This window comes from Channa argus, chromosome 9, assembly GCF_033026475.1.
Source record: "Channa argus isolate prfri chromosome 9, Channa argus male v1.0, whole genome shotgun sequence".
Lineage (NCBI taxonomy): Eukaryota > Metazoa > Chordata > Actinopteri > Anabantiformes > Channidae > Channa > Channa argus.
This window is the reverse complement of record NC_090205.1, coordinates 23,362,653-23,379,847: the sequence shown is the minus strand read 5'-3', so window position 1 is coordinate 23,379,847 and position 17,195 is coordinate 23,362,653. Positions and strand designations below refer to the sequence as shown.

At 41.2% G+C, this 17,195-nt stretch overlaps 2 protein-coding genes across 2 annotated transcripts in view; both read right to left on the bottom strand.

The window, feature by feature from the left end:
- Positions 1–405: 405 nt before the first annotated feature.
- On the bottom strand, positions 406–2,819 carry LOC137133136 (SPEG neighbor protein-like). Its single transcript, XM_067516387.1, has 5 exons — positions 2,130–2,819; positions 1,904–2,010; positions 1,214–1,521; positions 980–1,121; positions 406–665 (listed from the first exon to the last, which is right to left on the bottom strand). Exons 2-5 carry the CDS (start codon positions 2,008–2,010, stop codon positions 527–529), a joined length of 696 nt encoding a protein of 231 aa, XP_067372488.1. The 5' UTR covers positions 2,130–2,819; the 3' UTR covers positions 406–526.
- Positions 2,820–5,468: 2,649 nt separating this feature from the next.
- The window catches only part of spegb (striated muscle enriched protein kinase b), a 32,842-nt gene continuing 21,115 nt past the window's right edge, over positions 5,469–17,195 (bottom strand). Inside the window, exons 30-41 of the mRNA XM_067516386.1 lie at positions 14,432–17,159; positions 14,173–14,322; positions 13,760–13,876; positions 13,371–13,538; positions 12,621–12,743; positions 11,530–11,694; positions 10,517–11,315; positions 9,933–10,172; positions 9,590–9,813; positions 7,394–7,469; positions 7,084–7,233; positions 5,469–6,898 (exon numbers count right to left, since the gene is read on the bottom strand). Coding sequence (XP_067372487.1) covers positions 6,643–6,898; positions 7,084–7,233; positions 7,394–7,469; positions 9,590–9,813; positions 9,933–10,172; positions 10,517–11,315; positions 11,530–11,694; positions 12,621–12,743; positions 13,371–13,538; positions 13,760–13,876; positions 14,173–14,322; positions 14,432–17,159 — 5,196 coding nt within the window. The 3' untranslated portion in view covers positions 5,469–6,642. The remainder of the gene's footprint in view (positions 6,899–7,083; positions 7,234–7,393; positions 7,470–9,589; positions 9,814–9,932; positions 10,173–10,516; positions 11,316–11,529; positions 11,695–12,620; positions 12,744–13,370; positions 13,539–13,759; positions 13,877–14,172; positions 14,323–14,431; positions 17,160–17,195) is intronic.

Below are 17,195 nucleotides of genomic sequence, written 5' to 3'. Positions count from 1 at the left end.
GCTTAGCAATAAATAGTGCCTGAACTTGTAATTCCTTTGATTGCAGCTAGATGCTGCTGCCATCTGTGTGCCTCACATAAAAAAACCACAGGGTGAATATAATGTTGTGACTGATGGGTGCATTGGGTTGAATTTGTTCAAATTACTTTGTCCTGAAGAGAGAAGTTTTTTAAATTACATTTTACAAATCAGTGATAGGGTAGCATTTTCCCTTACCGAGCCTTTATGTTATCCTTAATGTATTCATGTGTTCACTGAATATAATATTACTGGGACAAAATACAGTTTTATAAATGCCTTTTTACCAGATCAGAAACAAATATTGCATGTATTCTTAATATGAATATGTTATCTCATGATCAATACTGGATAATAAAAAAAACAACTAAAACCAAGTCATTAGCAAAAAAAAATCCCTTTTTATTATGAGCACAATTTATGTTATTTACACTTTTGAAAACAGCAGTAAAACAGTCATTTGTCCATTTCATTAATCTCTAAGAGAACACATATTTGTGAGGCTGAACTACAGGATGTCCACACGTGCAAAGGACTGGTCCGTGCCCAGATTGTTCTCCACAAACACCTCATACTTCCCAGCATCAGACAACTTTGCGTTTTTGATGGTCAACATTGTGTTGGTGTCTCCAACATCAAAGAATACTCTGAAAGACACAGACACAGTACTTATCAAATCACCCATTGTTATTTATTCTCTCCTAAAAAAAATCTGTACAGAATGAGTTTATAAGTCTAAAGTTATGTATAGATGTCTCATTCAGGTGTCTGTCTAGTTGACATAATGTCACAGTGCAGTTAACACTATGTGACGATTTGAGGGATGTAAGCCATATCATTATTTGAATCCATTCCCCGTAACAATTCGGTTCCCATGTGTTCTGCATGCAGACATCCTAAAAAAGCAATACAAACCAATGTAAATACAAATTAACTCAGCATTCCTCCTGACTGAGCCCACCTGTCGTCTTCTTCAATGTCATCTCCATCTTTCAGCCAGGCAACATCTGGAGGAGGCTCCCCACTTATTTCAGCTTTGAGCACCACTGTTGTCCCCCTTTTGGCTTTAACATTGTCTGGGCCTTTAGAAACCTTAGCAGGGACTGTTAGAGCATTATGATTTGTTAGAAAAGTATTATAGGATATTACTTCAAATATGAAGTTTTACTATTCTGTTCTACAAATCTGTACACACCCTCCACCAGAATACAAGCACATCCAGATGTCTCTCCAAATGGATTCTTAATGGTAACAGTGTATTTTCCCAGGTCAGCCAGAACCCCATCTCGAACTACGAGTGCCACAAAATCTGGGTCTTCAAACACGTAGCAGTATTTGGGACCGTCCTTCAGCTCTTTGCCATCCTTGAACCAGACAATAAAAGGATCTGGGAAAGCACTAACTCTGCACTCCAGCTTTGCAGCACTGCCCTCGACAAGAACCACATCTTTGAGCTCCTGCAGGATCTTGGGAGGGCCTCTCTCTCGCAGCTCTTTACGCGACCTATGTGAAAACCACAGCAATAAAAGCTTCAAATTCAAATGGCTTCAAAATGCTTCAAACCAAGTAGATTATAGAAAAGTATAAATGTACAGGTTTATGTCCACATTTGAAGGAAAGGCAAATAGCTGCTGTCATAGAGGGAGGTGTTGTTCAGAGGGACATGTCTCTCTCAGATGCTTTCACTACATTGTACTTGTTTACATGTAAGACTAAACAACCTGTCCTTCCCCCTTTGTGAATGCACATTCCTTTAAGTGGGAGGCTGTTCAGATTGTCAGTTTAGCACAGTGATCCGACCAGCACTATGTTAGTGACATCTTACACAACAGCATTGTTTCAACTCAAAAGGCTCCTAAAAGTCAGAAACTGGAGATTTTGGTACCTGTGGCCGCGATATGAGGCCTGGATTCGGATGGCTGCCTCCTGGACCTGAGGATCATTAATGTTCAGAGTGCACCCGGGAGGGGGTGCAGCCTTCGCTTTGGACATCTGCCACAGTCAGAGCTAGTTAGCACTCGTAAGTCATTAAGACAAAACCTAAAATTAAATCTACTAAGCCCCATTGCAGAATTACTGTCAATGGTTTTCAGTAAGTCAGACATTCTTACCTTGGAGATTCTCTTAAAGGCCAGCGCTGTATTCACTCTACTCCGCAGTCAGCAAACCTAAAAGGCTTCTCACTTTATATCTACAGGTTAGGAGGAGCCCTGTAAGTCCTCAAGGATTAAGATGAACAAATCAGCACAGAGTCCTCCCTTATCCTTCTTTGGATATAATGAAATACATGACAAGACTGATTGAAGACGCACAACAAATGTTACTGAGTTAATTTCCCATCCTTATATAGCGTTCAAGTCAAACACTCCTGAGAATCATTGGGGCAGTTAATAGTTTTGTTAGTGGTTGTTTAGATAGTAGACAGATGTATGTTGAAATGTGAGTTATCCCTGGTGAAAATGAGCTCATAACTGAAGGTCTTTAGGGTCATTTGCAGGGAGTGGCTTTACCCTGAGGACTGTCACACAATGTAAATGGTAAATGGTCTGCACTTATATAGCGCTTTTCTACCTATTGGCACTCAAAGCACTTTACACTGCTTCTTATTCACCCATTCACACTCACAATCACACACACATTCATACACCGATGGGGGAGCTGCTATGCAGCTGGCCAACACTCACCGGGAGCAGCTAAGTTGGGGTTCAGTGTCTTGCTCAAGGACACTTCGACATATGACCGGAGGAGCCGGGGATTGAACCAACAACTGTGAAATTGGTGGACAACCGCTCTACCTTCCTGCGCCACAGTCGCCCACAATGTCAAATTCAACAGCAGCTAATGGTAAAGCTACTACGTTAGTCGTTTTCTGCTACTGTGGATACAGAAATGTCACACGATATTCACTTACTGTCACATTTCCTTTATTGTTCATAGCCTTAACAGCTGTCATGCCTTTTCCATGCCAGATTCAGAAATTTCACAAAAGAAAACGCAAAAGCTGTAACAAATGCAGTCACTCAATAAATAAACAGATTGTGAAACACACACACACATACACAAAGCAGTCACATTCATATAACCAAAATAAAGAACTATTCATTCTTTTACCAAACTCTGTGGGTCTAATATCCATCACGAGGCACAGCAATACAACACAGGAGTTTCATACAAAATGTGGAGCGTTCAATTTCTGTTTAAAACCCTGCCATCTGCTTATAAAGCACTTTTCATTTTATATGATTAAAGGATAGAGTTGAAAGATTGTACAGACTTTTAGATTTGCATGAAGCATTGCATTCTCATGTTGATCTTGCTCCAACAACTCCCTTTGTGATTAACCTCTTTTCTGCATAGGAAAATGACAAGTGCCAAAAACACAAAGAGCTGCAGAAATGGGCAGTATTTACCTAGCATATTTACCTAAATATATATAAGTAGTAAAATAATGTAATAAAATTACAAACTCTGTCAGTCAATACACCTTAAAATAACTCATGATTTTATGTACGATGCAGCTTCATAGAGCCCAAAACAGACTAGTATCCACTTGTACAGTATTTGATACTTAAAGGACACCTTCACTGATATTGAACTTGCTTCTTATGGCTCTAGTTTGGCTATTACATGTACATAACTGCCATCAAACATCCCATTGACTTCCCTATATCAAATTATCTCTCTACTTTTAACTGAAAAATGCCTCCAGATGACATGTTATCTTATGCTATGGAGTTTGTAATCATGTTCAACCTGCTTTTCCAGAGCTCCCCCAGATGACATCATCTGAACACCTAACGGTGTAAAATTCCTCCGGGTCATGTCATCTGGAGTTTTTCAGCTAGAATTGGAGAAATGTTTCAATACAGGGAATACAGAGGGGAGTTTAAAACATTAATGTACATTTAAACCCTAAACTAAAGCCATAGAGAACAAGTTAACATTTGGTGAAGTTGCCCTTTAAACGACTGCAATCTGTCACAGAAATAACACTTTGTGTGTCAACAGTGCAAATCTGTACTAGTACCAGTTGACATTTGTGCAAATATTTCACATGCTGGTCTGCAAACTGAATTTGCCCTCAAAAGGCAAAGTGATGTTGAAAAATAGAAGAACAATTAAAAATATATTTATCATTAAATAATAAGGAGAAATAATCAATGGATCACTGCTTTATGAGAAATTTAACCTCAAAACCGGTGTACTGGAATACGCTCATACTTGTATATGAGAAAATGGCACTGTTTGAATTTTCCTGGTTTTCTACATAAAAGTGGTCATCGTATGTGACCTGGTATGGTATCCATAGCATAACACCGCGGAGGAAGCCATTGAACTCCAAAAACAAGATTGCAGCACGCCTGAAGTTTGCTGAAGACCACCTTGAAGCTCCAAAACACTATGAAAGTATCTTTTGGATGAATGAAACAAAGGTAGAAAATTCTGGGAACAATGTATGGCATGAAAAAAAACTGGCTACCAACATGAAAACATCATCCCAACAGCGGCACATGGTGGAGGGAGCCTTATCACATGGAGCTGCTTTACTGTCTTTGGACCTGGACCCCTGGACACTAAGGAGTGGACTGTTTGTAGATATTTTTGCAGAAAATCAGGAAACTGCAAAAAGTGTCAGTTATTTTTCTAGGGACTGTATATTTGGAAAAACGGTATCCAAAAACTCATGCTCATGAGCTCGTTCAATATACGGCCAATAAATAATTTGCAAAAATAAATAGATGGATAGATAGATAGGAGGTAAATACCTCAACATGTGTGCTGTATAAACTTATATGGGCTGGAAACTAAAAAGTTGTATGAATCTTAAGGAATTAAATTTAAAATGTTATGCTTATTACAACCACTCCAAATCTTACCTAAAATAAAACGTACACAAAATGTATACTTAAAAAAACAAAAAACAAATATAGCAGTAGCTGTAATAAACTGAATCTTACAGCTAACATGAAAAGCATTACGCTCAGCAAGGTGGTAATCATCATTATTTTCAATGAATTGTAATTGCTTTTTTATGCTGACTAATGCAAACTCTTTAAGGGCACTTAGAGGCACCCCAGTATCACCAGTGGGTTTTCAAAGCAACTCAGTTACCATTAACCCTCTGAATATTCTAACATTCATTAAGGGCCTCACACAGACAGAGGTCACTGCACAGAACTCACCATGACTAGGTTAACCTGTAAACCTCATTAGATTTTAGATTAAACACTAGAGACGTGTGGTAATGTTTCTGCACTGCTAATCAAACTGGATCCTTTACAATGGGCTGAGTGTAAGAGTTTAGTTTAAGTGGAAGCTAATGAGATGCTTGTTAGCTTATTGATGGTGAAGGAACTACTTTTTGCTAAGCACCAACACACTGACAGCCTTGCAGGCAGCCACATGTGCTGTTCATATTATCACCAAGAGCAAAGTTGATCTATTATCAAATTCCAAAAATGAGTAAGAGAAACATCAGTATTTAATTTTGTAACATTAGGGAAGAAATCTATATTAGCCCTTGTAGAGAATCCTCCAATGTATCTTCTGAACCCAGTGTGTTTTAAAACTCTAGAAAAAACCCCAATAAAATCATTTTTAGCCACTACCATCTTGACAGTCAAAGGAGGTGCTACAGCAGTATAAAAACCCAAGTAGCACAACTTACGCTGATTTAATTACAACTCCTATTGGTGAGAAAAGATTCTTTTAGATTTCCATAAAAGAGTAACTACACCCTAAATTATCTTCTTTCATCCTGCGCCCATAATTACATAGAGTTTAGTCAGCATATGATGTTGACAACAACAAAACTCATAATGTGTGTATAAACACCCTTTTCTGCTGTAATTTAGCTCATTTCTCTCTGTTAGGATTTGAAAGATTGGTTCAGCGAAATCCTCTGGCTCCAATGTCTGTTAGCATTGGCACTGGTGAGCCTGATTAAAGCTGAAAAATAATGTTGTATATCCTCAACAGTGGCATAAAAACAGCACACAGGCTTGCCAATAAGTCTGCTGTCATCAGAGCCCAATGGGATTTTTAGGGCTGTTGAAGTTAAAAGCTAACTATGACGAACACCAGGGCTACAGCTACGTACTGAGACACCCACACACCAGCAAGCCAATGAGCTCGATGAGCAGCAGCACAGGTGTCCAAACACTGTCTCTCATAAAGGGCCACGAAAAGGCTGGGCGTGTTCACGGTTGACATGAATGACTGTTAACCTCTGCCAAGAAAGTCTGAAAGTAGCTTCTTCTTATGGCTGGTGAGCTCTGACTCTGTCTATGCTACACTGAGCTGTGGTCAGTCCCCGTGTATCTCCTCGTGGTCAGTCGATGCTTCTTCACCTCTGTTGCATTGTTTGAAATATGCTGGCAGAGTAACTCCGTGCAGAATTTGAGGGTGTAGTTGCCCTTTAAGAATCAGAAAAGAAAAGGGACTGACGTATCAGAAGGTCACAGAGCCACTGCTGGTTATGTGAGTTTTGTTTTCTCTGTTTCGACCATGTTCAACAGCTCAGACCTCAAGGGACTACAGCACCCCCACCAGCCCAAAGTCTTGCCTCACTCTGAAGACTTTCACCTCGTACAGTCCTGCCAACTGATGTTTGGAAGCCTGTTTTCACTGGGTGACTGGTGTGGCAGGTGAGGTTGGCACATTTGGTGTGGCTGGGCTGGTGGGTGTTTGAGGCGAGCTCTGGTAGGACCGCAGCAGAACTTTGTGCTTGGTGGCCACCTCCTCTCGCCTGCGCTGCTGGTCAGCTAAGAATTCCTTGAGACGCGTGGTTGTAAAGGTGAGAGTCTGCCTACGAAGGCGCATCAAGTAGGCATCCTGAAGCCAGGAGTTATTGAAGCAGTCCTTAATGGATGGACGGGCCCTGTTGAAGATGACAGTGAGGAGCCAAATAATCAAACATTGTATGCAGAGGGATTTGGTCACAAAAACAGTTCCTCTGAATTGAGTACATTTTTGGTATGTTTGTCTGGCACTATTAAATTAAGGCTTAGTAATGGGCAATGATAGACATTTTTCAAATGACAAAACCACAACTGTTCAGCTTACCAAGGGTAGCTACAAAGGATCTTCTTAAGAAACAGAGAGGCACTTTGGGACACATTCTGGTAGAGTTTAGAGAGGTCAAACTTTGCTGCCTGGATCTTAGCTTCAGTCTCCTGAAGGTCATTTTCCATGAAAGGCGACCTGCCACTCAACCTGGAATAGTCAAGACACAGTGTAAATCCTTTAAAACATTGTAACAATGCACTATAAAAAAAAAAAAACTTTCTTAATCACAAGCCCAATTTCACCCCTATTTTTCTATTTTCTATTTAAAGAAGGCCTGCTGAGTGGAAACTGTGAAAGCAGCACTCACATGATGAAAGTCAGTACGCCCACACTCCAGATGTCAGCTGGAGGACCCACTACATCCCCTTTCAACATTTCTGGAGCTACAAGGAGAAGAAAAGATAAATGCACTGGCTTCATTATTTTATTTTACAAAGAACTAATAAACTTGCTAATAGTCTTTGCACAACACAAACTGTAGTTGTGTAGTAATTTTCTTCCTAAAATTAGCAGATATGTCTTGCATATTTAAAGCGACACAATCTTAAACGTTTATACTTCAAAACACAAAAACGTTCTTTGAGTGCCTTCATACCATCAATAACTGCTTAGAGCTCATTTATTAAATATACACCAAACACCCAATATTCAATGGTTTTTCATAGTGTACATCATCATTTCACAGAAATGAAGAACCATGTTTATTTTTGGTTTAAAGTATGTGGGCATGTAATGCTGACTAACCAAACCTGCCCCAACCCTACATTTTGGTCACACTAATACTGTTAAGCTGATATGGCTGATATCTATACTGTATGACGTGTATTTATCTAGGTGTTAGTGTGCTAGCTCTTTACAGTAAGCAATATTTGAGGTTTACACTGTCATTTTAAAATGTGTGTTAACCCATATTTCTTCCTGTGCAGATGATACATGTGACCATTGAAACTCCTGAAACTAATCCACAGCTTCCCAAATTACACTGGAATTGGAATTATAGTAAAAGTGAAAGTTATCTGCCCCGATTTCCTGTGTTGTGATTGACTCTCTGGAATTAGTAATATTCCATACAATATAACTGGAAAATCCTTAAAAGATAAGGCCGTTAAAGATGTGACCCAAATAGTTTAGAAAATTGTTATCCCAAAAGCTCAGAACAGCCATAATGTGTTACAGAGTGTGTTAACCATGCAAGAGTAAGCTGTGTATTCACAAGACCTCTTTGCCTGATCTCTGCTTTGTTTAGCTAGTAGACTGTAAAGAAAGGGGGCATGTTGTGTAATAGTTTTTAAACAGCAATGTACAGTATGTCTGTAGCACACAAATGAGCTAATCCTAGGAGGAAACTGACAAACATTGACTGTAAGTAGAGGCAATTTATTGCTGATGTTAATCTCATTTTGGGATTGCTGAAAATGTGACTCATTCAGAATGTGAGTTCATTGGCTTCATTTTAATAATAACAATATAAAAATACATTTTATTTAAAGGCGCCTTTCTCAACACTCAGGCTCACTTTACAGACACAAAATAAAAACAACCAGATTAGCAACAGTAGTATAGTATAAGAAAACCAACATAAAATAAACTGTTTGAAAAAAGAAGAATGTTTTGATTATTGATTTTAGGTGATTAGGACAGAAGAGGTGAGTTTTAAGATGGGGAGAGATTCTATAGAATCAAAGATCTGATGGAAGGGAATTCCAGAGATGGGGGGCACTGAATGCTCTAGCCGCCATAGAAGACAAGCAAGCTTGTGGAGTGGACAGGAGGTGGGCTGAGGATGAATATAGGGAGCGTGAGCGTGTATATGACTGAAGGAGCCCTGACAGGTATGGGGGGGGGTGCGAGGTTATGGAGGGCTTTGAATATGAGAAGTAAAATCTTATAGTTAATGCGGAGATGGACTGGGAGCCAATGGAGTTGTCTGAAGATGGGGGTAATATGATCTGGGAAGTGGGTTCTGGTGAGAACATGGGCAGCTGAGTTCTGAACCAGTTGAAGTTTATGGAGGGATTTTTGAGGCAAACAGAACCTGAGAGAATTACAATAATCTAAACGGGATGTGACTAAAGCATGGATGGAGCATGGAGAGTGGCGGTACTGTCTCTGTGCTATGAACAGGGCGGAAACCACATTAGATTTGTTCTTACAGATTATGGTGTGAGAGATTATTGTGGCCCTAAGCAGCAACATTTTTCAGAATATTTGAGAGAAATGGTAAATTCATAATAGGCCTGAAACTGTTGGTCTGAACCAGGATTATTAAGAATGGGAGTAATAATTCCAGTTTTCAAAGAGGATGGGCCAATACCTGAAGTAAGGGAAGCATGTATAATGTTGATATTAAAAGTAGACAAAGAACGGAGACAAGCTTTAACCAGGGTTGTGGGCAGGGGATCAAGTGAACATGAGAAGGGTTTCAATTTCAAAACCATATTCTTCGGGTAGTATAAAAATATTCATTAGATTGCCAGACTATTAGATTTGTAGAAAAACTTACACATGTACTCCAATGTTCCAATAGGAGGGCTGAACTGCTTGAGGAAGAGTGGGTTGTAAGTTTGAGCACTGCCAAAATCTATGATCTTGATGACATTCATGTAGGTGACAATGATGTTGTCTGGCTTGATGTCCAGATGCAGGATGCGTCGAGTATGGAGGTAGTCCAGGCCCTGGAGGATCTGCACAATATAAGTCACCACGTCGTCTTCAGAGTAACGGAACCTGAGAGGAAACAAAAAACAGCTTACTAGGGCAGATATTCTGATGCATTTTAAAATGATGTTAGAACTGATTTTAGAAATGTTGTTTCTGCTCAACCAAATACAGCACTGTAGCTTTACCTGTCTATAAGGCTATAGAGCAGCTCCTTTCCACTGCAGTACTCAGATATAAGCACGAGGTAGCGTGGTGTGACGTAAGCTTCATGCAGAGCCATGATCCTTTCATGATGAAGAGACTTGAGGATGTCATACTCCTGCAGCACTGCCTGTTTGGTGTCTGCCTCATATGGAACAATCTTTGCCATAAAGAGATTTCCTGTCGCATTCTCCCGGCACTCGCGGATCACACCAAAACGACCCCTGTGTGATAAGAAAATATTATAAATCCAGTAGGCAAACAAAGCGGAGAATGCATGTACATTGAAATATTTTGTGTTCAATCATCTGTCATACTGAATAATAAAATACTACTACTGTGTGGGTTCAACATGTTTTATCTTTAAGAACTCACTCATGGCACACTATGCAATGTTCTTTAAAAAAAACATAAATCTTGCTTTGTTTTTTGTTTTTACCAAAACTGTGCCAGAACACCTAAAGCCTTGTAAGCATTATCTTGTTTGTCCTGTAGAGTTGCCAACATTTTAATTAGTTTTTCTTACCTTATGTAAAAAATACAGTCCTGTCCAAGGAACAAGCATTACCTTGCTTTCTCATCCATGAAGGTGTAAGGTTTCTGTGGAACTCCCAGGCGCAGAGATCCTTCGCCAGCTTTGCCCAATGGTGTCCTGCGTCCCGAAGGTGTGATCCGTCCAGATGGGGTGACCCGTCCAGATTGGGTGCTCCAGCTTTCCCCTCCAGGATGTGTAGGTGTCAGACTTTGTACCACCACCACAGGTGGCGAGGTGGTCACAGGAGTAACTGTGAGGGTGGTGGTTGTTGAGGCAGAACTAGATTGAGATGTAGGAGCAACTCTAGCAATCGCTGCTGGCACATACGTTGGCACAGATGAAATAGGCTTTCCGATAACAGGTGCAGGTTGTGGTGCGGGAGATGGTGGTTTAGTGGTTGTGGCTGGGAATGCATTTACAGGACTCCGAGGTTTAGGTGGGACAACAGGTGGGGGTGTCAGCTTGGTTTGGGGTTTGCTCACACTTATGCTAAGGGTAGTCTTGGCTTTGGCTGGCGTGGTTTGGACAGTTGTAGTGGTCTGTACAGGAGTTTGACAAGATGGGGCTGTACTAATGAGGGGAGCAGCAGCAGTGTGACTGTTATCAGCTGAAACAGTTGGTTTGATAGTTACGGGAGAAGCAGATTTAGATACAGTTGGAGTGGAAGCTGAAGAGGAGGTAGGGACAGGTTGGGATGTCACCGTAGTGGATTTACTAGGAGCCGATTTAATGGAAGGCACTTTCATGGATGACGTCATGACTACAGGCGGGGGAGGAGTTGTCGCAGGGACAGTCTTGACCACCACAGTAGCAGAGGTTAGTTTAGCTGGTTCTAATGGAGGACAAGGAAAGGGATGACACGCCTCAAAACCTGACCAAATATTGTATATGAAGGGGACAACACAAGCTTGGCTTTTGTCCCCTCCAAAACATTCTAATGCATGTTTTCCCAGTAAAAAAAACATAAGCACAAAGAAAATGCCTTATTAGGTATTTTACTGCTTATCTAAAATAAACAGTTCCCTTTTTTGTGAGATCACACATACCTGTAACATCCAAATTAAGTACTTCTGAGAGGTTGCTGTAGGGGCCTTGGCCAGCTTTGTTGACACATGCCACTCTGAACCTGAAGGAGCCCCCTGCTGGCAGGTCGACTACATTATAATAACAGTCTGCCACCCCCGTGGCCACAATCAGCCAGTTGGTCTCACCTGGTCGAGGAAGAAAGAAAATATGTATTTACAGGCATATTGTAGCCATTTTAGAGACTTTTTCCCACTTTATTTATTTATTTATTGGTTGGTTTTCAGGCTGTACATGTGTGCAAGGGGTTTGAGGGCTGGCAGAATTTGAGAAGGTGATTTCAAAAATTAGATCTCGTTTTGTTTTTAACCATGTTTTACTTTACAAAACTACCTGCTGGCTTCTGATTGTAACTTATTGCTACAAAAATGTGATTATTTAAATAAATAACACTATTTTTTATCTTGCTTTAAAATTCTGATAATTGCTTCGGTTGACAATTATGCTACAAGTTTATTAAATTCGTCATCAAGGTAGATGTGTTAATGAATCACATGTATAGCAACAGTACTGTACAGGATTTGGGATAAAAACGATGACCTTTTTCTATGCAGTAATGCAAAACCTAAATTCTATCCACATTATGTGAATAGATACCTTGGTGGCTATAGCTCAGTTGGTAAAGGCAGTTGCTTGCGGACAGTGGTTCGATCCCCGGCCCTGGCTATATGTCGAAGTGTCCCTGGGCAAGACACTGAACCCCTAACAGCCCATTCCCCCTCCCCAGCGATGCAGTACCGGTCCAAGCCCGGTAGAAATTGGGGAGGGTTGCGTCAGGAAGGGCATCCGGTGTAAAAACTGTGCCAAATCAACATGCGGACAATGTTCCGCTGTGGCGACCCCGAACTCACGGGATAAGCCGAAAGGAGAGTAGATACCTAAATATGCTTTGCTCTGCAGTATGTAAGGCTCTCCAGACCCATAGTAAAATATATTAATAGCCAGAACAAAATAAGTAAAACATTTCTAAAATATATAATAAAACAAGTAACAAAGAAAAAAAAGAAACAAAACGGCAGCAGAAAACATTTTTGCGTTGTTTGTGCACACTGACCCTCGACTCTCCTCTCCAGCGAGTACGTGCATGGGGCCATGGTGTCTGAGGGCCTCCACAATACTAAAGCTGTGTTGCTGTACTTCTGAGGAATCTCTGGGGTCCCAGGACAGTTAGGCAGGCCTGTAATAGCAAGATTAGTATAACTAATTACTATTACTAAAGTTCATACAATTAATAAATCAAATTACTATCAGACCTTGTACAACAAGCAATACTGATCTGGGCATCTTCCTTTTTCTGTACCATTCTGTAAGCATGCCTGACTTCGGAGGTGACCAGTAACCACAGTGCAGTTACTGGTCATACTAATTTTCCCAGTATTTTCTCTGTTGGTTTTTGTTGGTCTTCTTTTCTCTCTCCGAATCAAACTCCAACCAGTCCGGGCAGATGGCTGCCCAGTCTGAACCTGGTTCTATTTAAGAAGTTTATTACATTCAAAGGAGTTTTAAAACTGTATTGTTGCCTAATGCTTGCTTTTGGGAGAATCGTTGGGCTGTTCTCTACAATAAGGCCCAACATTACTATGTAAAATGCCTTGTGATTATCTTGTGCTATGTGAATAGCAAATGTTCGGTCCTTGTGTTTCCTCCACGTTACTTACTAGGATGTCTGTTGTCTGTCTATATGAGTAGTGCCTTAGTCTCTCTCTCTCTCTCTTTCTCGCTCTCTGTCTTTATATATACATACAACATATAACATAAATTACATTTTATATGGGATTAACATGATATATGTCTCTGTTCTTACGTGCAAGAGATATCGTGCAAGAGCTGGACACAGAAGCCAGCGGGTTTGCAGCCACACATTCATAAACTCCTGCATCCTTTTTGGTTGTTTGCATGATCATCAGTAGCTGCCGGCCATCAGGGCAGGCGATCATATTCATCCTGGCATCAATCTCCAGGGGCTTCTTGTCTGGGGAAACATGCATATAAATGGTCTTTTACTAAAACATACTGTGTAATGCTAAACATGTAAAAGACAAGATAAAAGACAATGATGAATAGTGGTAATTCACTCATTGACCTAAAATAATTATATAAATCATTGTAATTAGCAAGTGAAGTGAGTCCAACCTTGCATCTGTGAGATCACTAGCTGAATAATACTGCTTTAATTACATCAGAGATCTGTACCTTTCATCCAAGATATATGTGGGTGTGGGCTGCCAGCTGGTAGACAGCTAAGGGTGACTGGATCCCCCTCCAGCAGGACATGATCTCTCAGCTTGATGTGGAATACTGGAGGGAAATCTAGTAGCCAAAGACATTAGGCTAATTAAATGACTTCCATCCTGTGCATATGTCCATAGTTGTACAGTATATCCTCTGGGCTACATCCAACAAAACCATAAATCTCTTTACCTACCTCTGCTATGAAGAATTAAAATGCTGACTAAAAGAAATAAAGAATCATGAAACAATTTGATACTACAGGGTTCACTGTTGCTGACATACAATTTTTTTTTCTCATGATTTTATGGACCTTGTAGCCAGGCAAGCTATTTGTCTGTGGTATTTTTGCAAAGCTATGCTTCTTCTTGACTTACCAGAAGCTAGTCTGGAGTACTGGCGTGAAAGTAAGGAACTACTATCTCTTGAGATTGCTGTCGGTATGTCTGGCTGTGATACTGTCTTTTCTCGCTTCCCTCTGGTTAGGCCCCATCGATCCCAACGGGATCTGCGCTCAGCCTCCGCACCTTTACAAGAGAAGTGCATAAGTGACTCATACTTAAGAAAGTGCAATTAATATTACTGTAGTCAAATAGCAAGGACATTTTCCAGTAAGGTGAGGATATTGCCTTTTACCTTTTGTTATGTCGGACTTTAGGCTGGACATAGAGTCTAGAGACTCTGATGAGGCACCATTACTGGCTTGAGATGCCAGCTGGTTCTGAGGAACACTGGCAACCTTCATACCACGGCTTTCTGATGTTGAACGACGAAGTATGGAAAGAATAGGTGTCCTCTTTTGCTCCTTCTCTTCTGATGCCCTCCTTTCCTCTGAGTAGCTACGAATTCTGGTGGAAATCTCAGCCACCGTTGATTCAATCTTCCTTCGCATTGCCAACACAGGTGATTCATTATGTTTCTTAAGCTCCTTTCCATCTTGTTCCACCATGGTGTCACCACCACCATCCCTGTGCGTCATTTCCACTTCCTTCTTGTCCTGTGATCCTCTTCGACCAAGAGTCCAAGAAAGCCTTCGTCTTGAAGCAACCGATTCTTCTTCTTTGCTTGTTTCATCTTTGCGCTCACTCGATGGAGTTCTCTTTAGCCGCATAGAGAGCCTTTTCATAAAACCTTGGTCCTTCTGAGCTTCACGTAGGTCCTGGACTGACTTTGACTTCTCCTCAAGCCTCCTGTGGGCTAATTGTAATGGTGCACCAACTGGCCCAGGCCTATATATCTCTTCACCTGACTCTGTGGAGTCTGAGGAAGTTGGTGATTTGTCATCATTCTTGGCCCGTGACAAAAATTTTAGACTTCTTGAGAGAGAAGACTCACGTTTTTTGAAGCGAGACTCAAAGACCTCTTCAGAGGTTATATCCTCCAAGTCCATACCTGTTGAAAGCCCTTGTTGGGATGAGGAATTTGAGGTAGTCTTTGGTGGACTGGGTTCTGTAATTATTTCTGGTGATGCTACCCTGGAGTACACAGCAGGGTGTTCAGTGGTTGACATGACTGTTGCCTTTGACTTACCTGGTGAAATAGGGGATATGCCTGCAGGTGAATATGTAGGTGGAAATCTTTCAGTTGATACTGTGGTTGATGATGCAGGCCTCTCTACAACTGTTTTTTTAGAGTCTACAGCTGGGTTACTGAGAGGCTGGACTGATGGGACCATAATTGTTTGCATAATACTAGCATATGCTGAAGTCCTTCCATCTGGAAGAACAACTCGAGCAGGAGGAGAGGGTGTTACATAGACATTTGCTGGGGGATGAGAATATTCTTGTGTTGGTCTCACCATAACTGAGCTTGTGGTAATAATCATATCAGAAGATTTAGCAGGTATTTTTACTTCCATGTCCAAGTTTCCTTCAGTAGCTTCTGCAGTTTCTTCAGTAGCGGATTCCGCAATAACACTTTTTTCTTCCTTCATACTCTCTTTCTCTTCTTCTTGCTCTTTTTCTCCTTCTTCCTTTTCCATTCTCTCTTCTACAGAAGAACTTTGGACCACAGGAGGAGGTGTAGGAATTTTCTGGCCCATATACTCTGGTTCAATCACTGGTTCTTCTGATATGCTCATATCCTTTTCTGAGAAACCACTTGTGCTTGATCTCTCATCAAAATTACTATCTGTAGCCAACCCATCCATTTTTTCATTCATACTCTCATCTGGCTTTATTTCTCTCTCCATGAAGGATTCCTCGCTTTCTGTTTTGGTGGGACTCTCCTGCACAATAGACTCTAAAGCTAATGGTTTTGGGGAAGGTTCCCTTGGAGTCACCGGACGAGAGTCTAGTTTGGTTTGCTCCGTGAGAGCTGACATAGATATAGCTTCCTTAAGCCTTCTCTCTTCAACCTGTGCCAAGGGAATTTCCAAAGGAGCTCCTGACCGGCGGTGTAAAGCTATAGGTTCTGAATCACCTTGACTGAAAGAAGCACTTTTGCGCAATACTTTGGGTTTGGGAACTTCATCCCTTGGAGAATCACTGGATGCTGCTCTTGTTAGGGGAGGGGGAGCTAATCGAGTAGTACGTGAGTAGCGATCAGAGGAGATTGCACGTTTTTCATCTCCCATTCCTAATGTTTCCAATAAAGGGCCTCTCAGCCCACTCATCTTGTTGTCCACAGAACCACCGCGAAGAAGACGCTGTCTCATCAGCTCCAGTTTGAGAGCATAGTCTTCTTGACTCATTTTGGCAGTTCCTGGGCTAGTGCTCCTTCTTGGTAGTTCCATAGAGACAGCTTTTTTCAGAACTCCCTTGCCATCTTCTTGGTTTCCTTCCCCAGCTTCTTCCTCAGGTGTAATTCGAAGCAGCAATGCACTATCAGCTGAGCCTCCACGTCTTAGTTCTCCTCTTCTCCGTCCACCCTCTGGTTTGTCTGACTCCATGCTCGAACCCCTTCGCAGGGGTTTTCTAGGTAACTCGGACTTTTGTGGCAATTCAGCAGGTGATTCTTCATCCGAGGAACCCCTGTCATTATCTTGTGGTAACCTTTTCCGGCGGCCTTTACCCGTCGATTCAGTTCCTTCTTTCTCCATTTCTTTAGTCGCACACTCCATTGCTTCCTGTGCTTGAACAGTGGACCCAGACCATATACTTGTTCCATTCTGCTTCCCTGTTTCTTGCTCATTGGTCTGAATGTCATTTAGGGAGATCCTAGATCCAGAGAATTCCATGTTGAGTGGCATTGGAATAAATGGCAATTCATCAATGTCTTCATCAGAGTCAGAGGATGATGACGGCAAAGGCGAACCCTCTTTAAGGTGCCTGGGAACAGCAATGGATATATGGCTGGACGAATCATTTAGCAACTCAGGTATGGACCTCATGACCATTTTGGATTTATAGCTGATCAGTGAACGCTGTAAAAAGAAATATGATATGATTAAAATATGTCA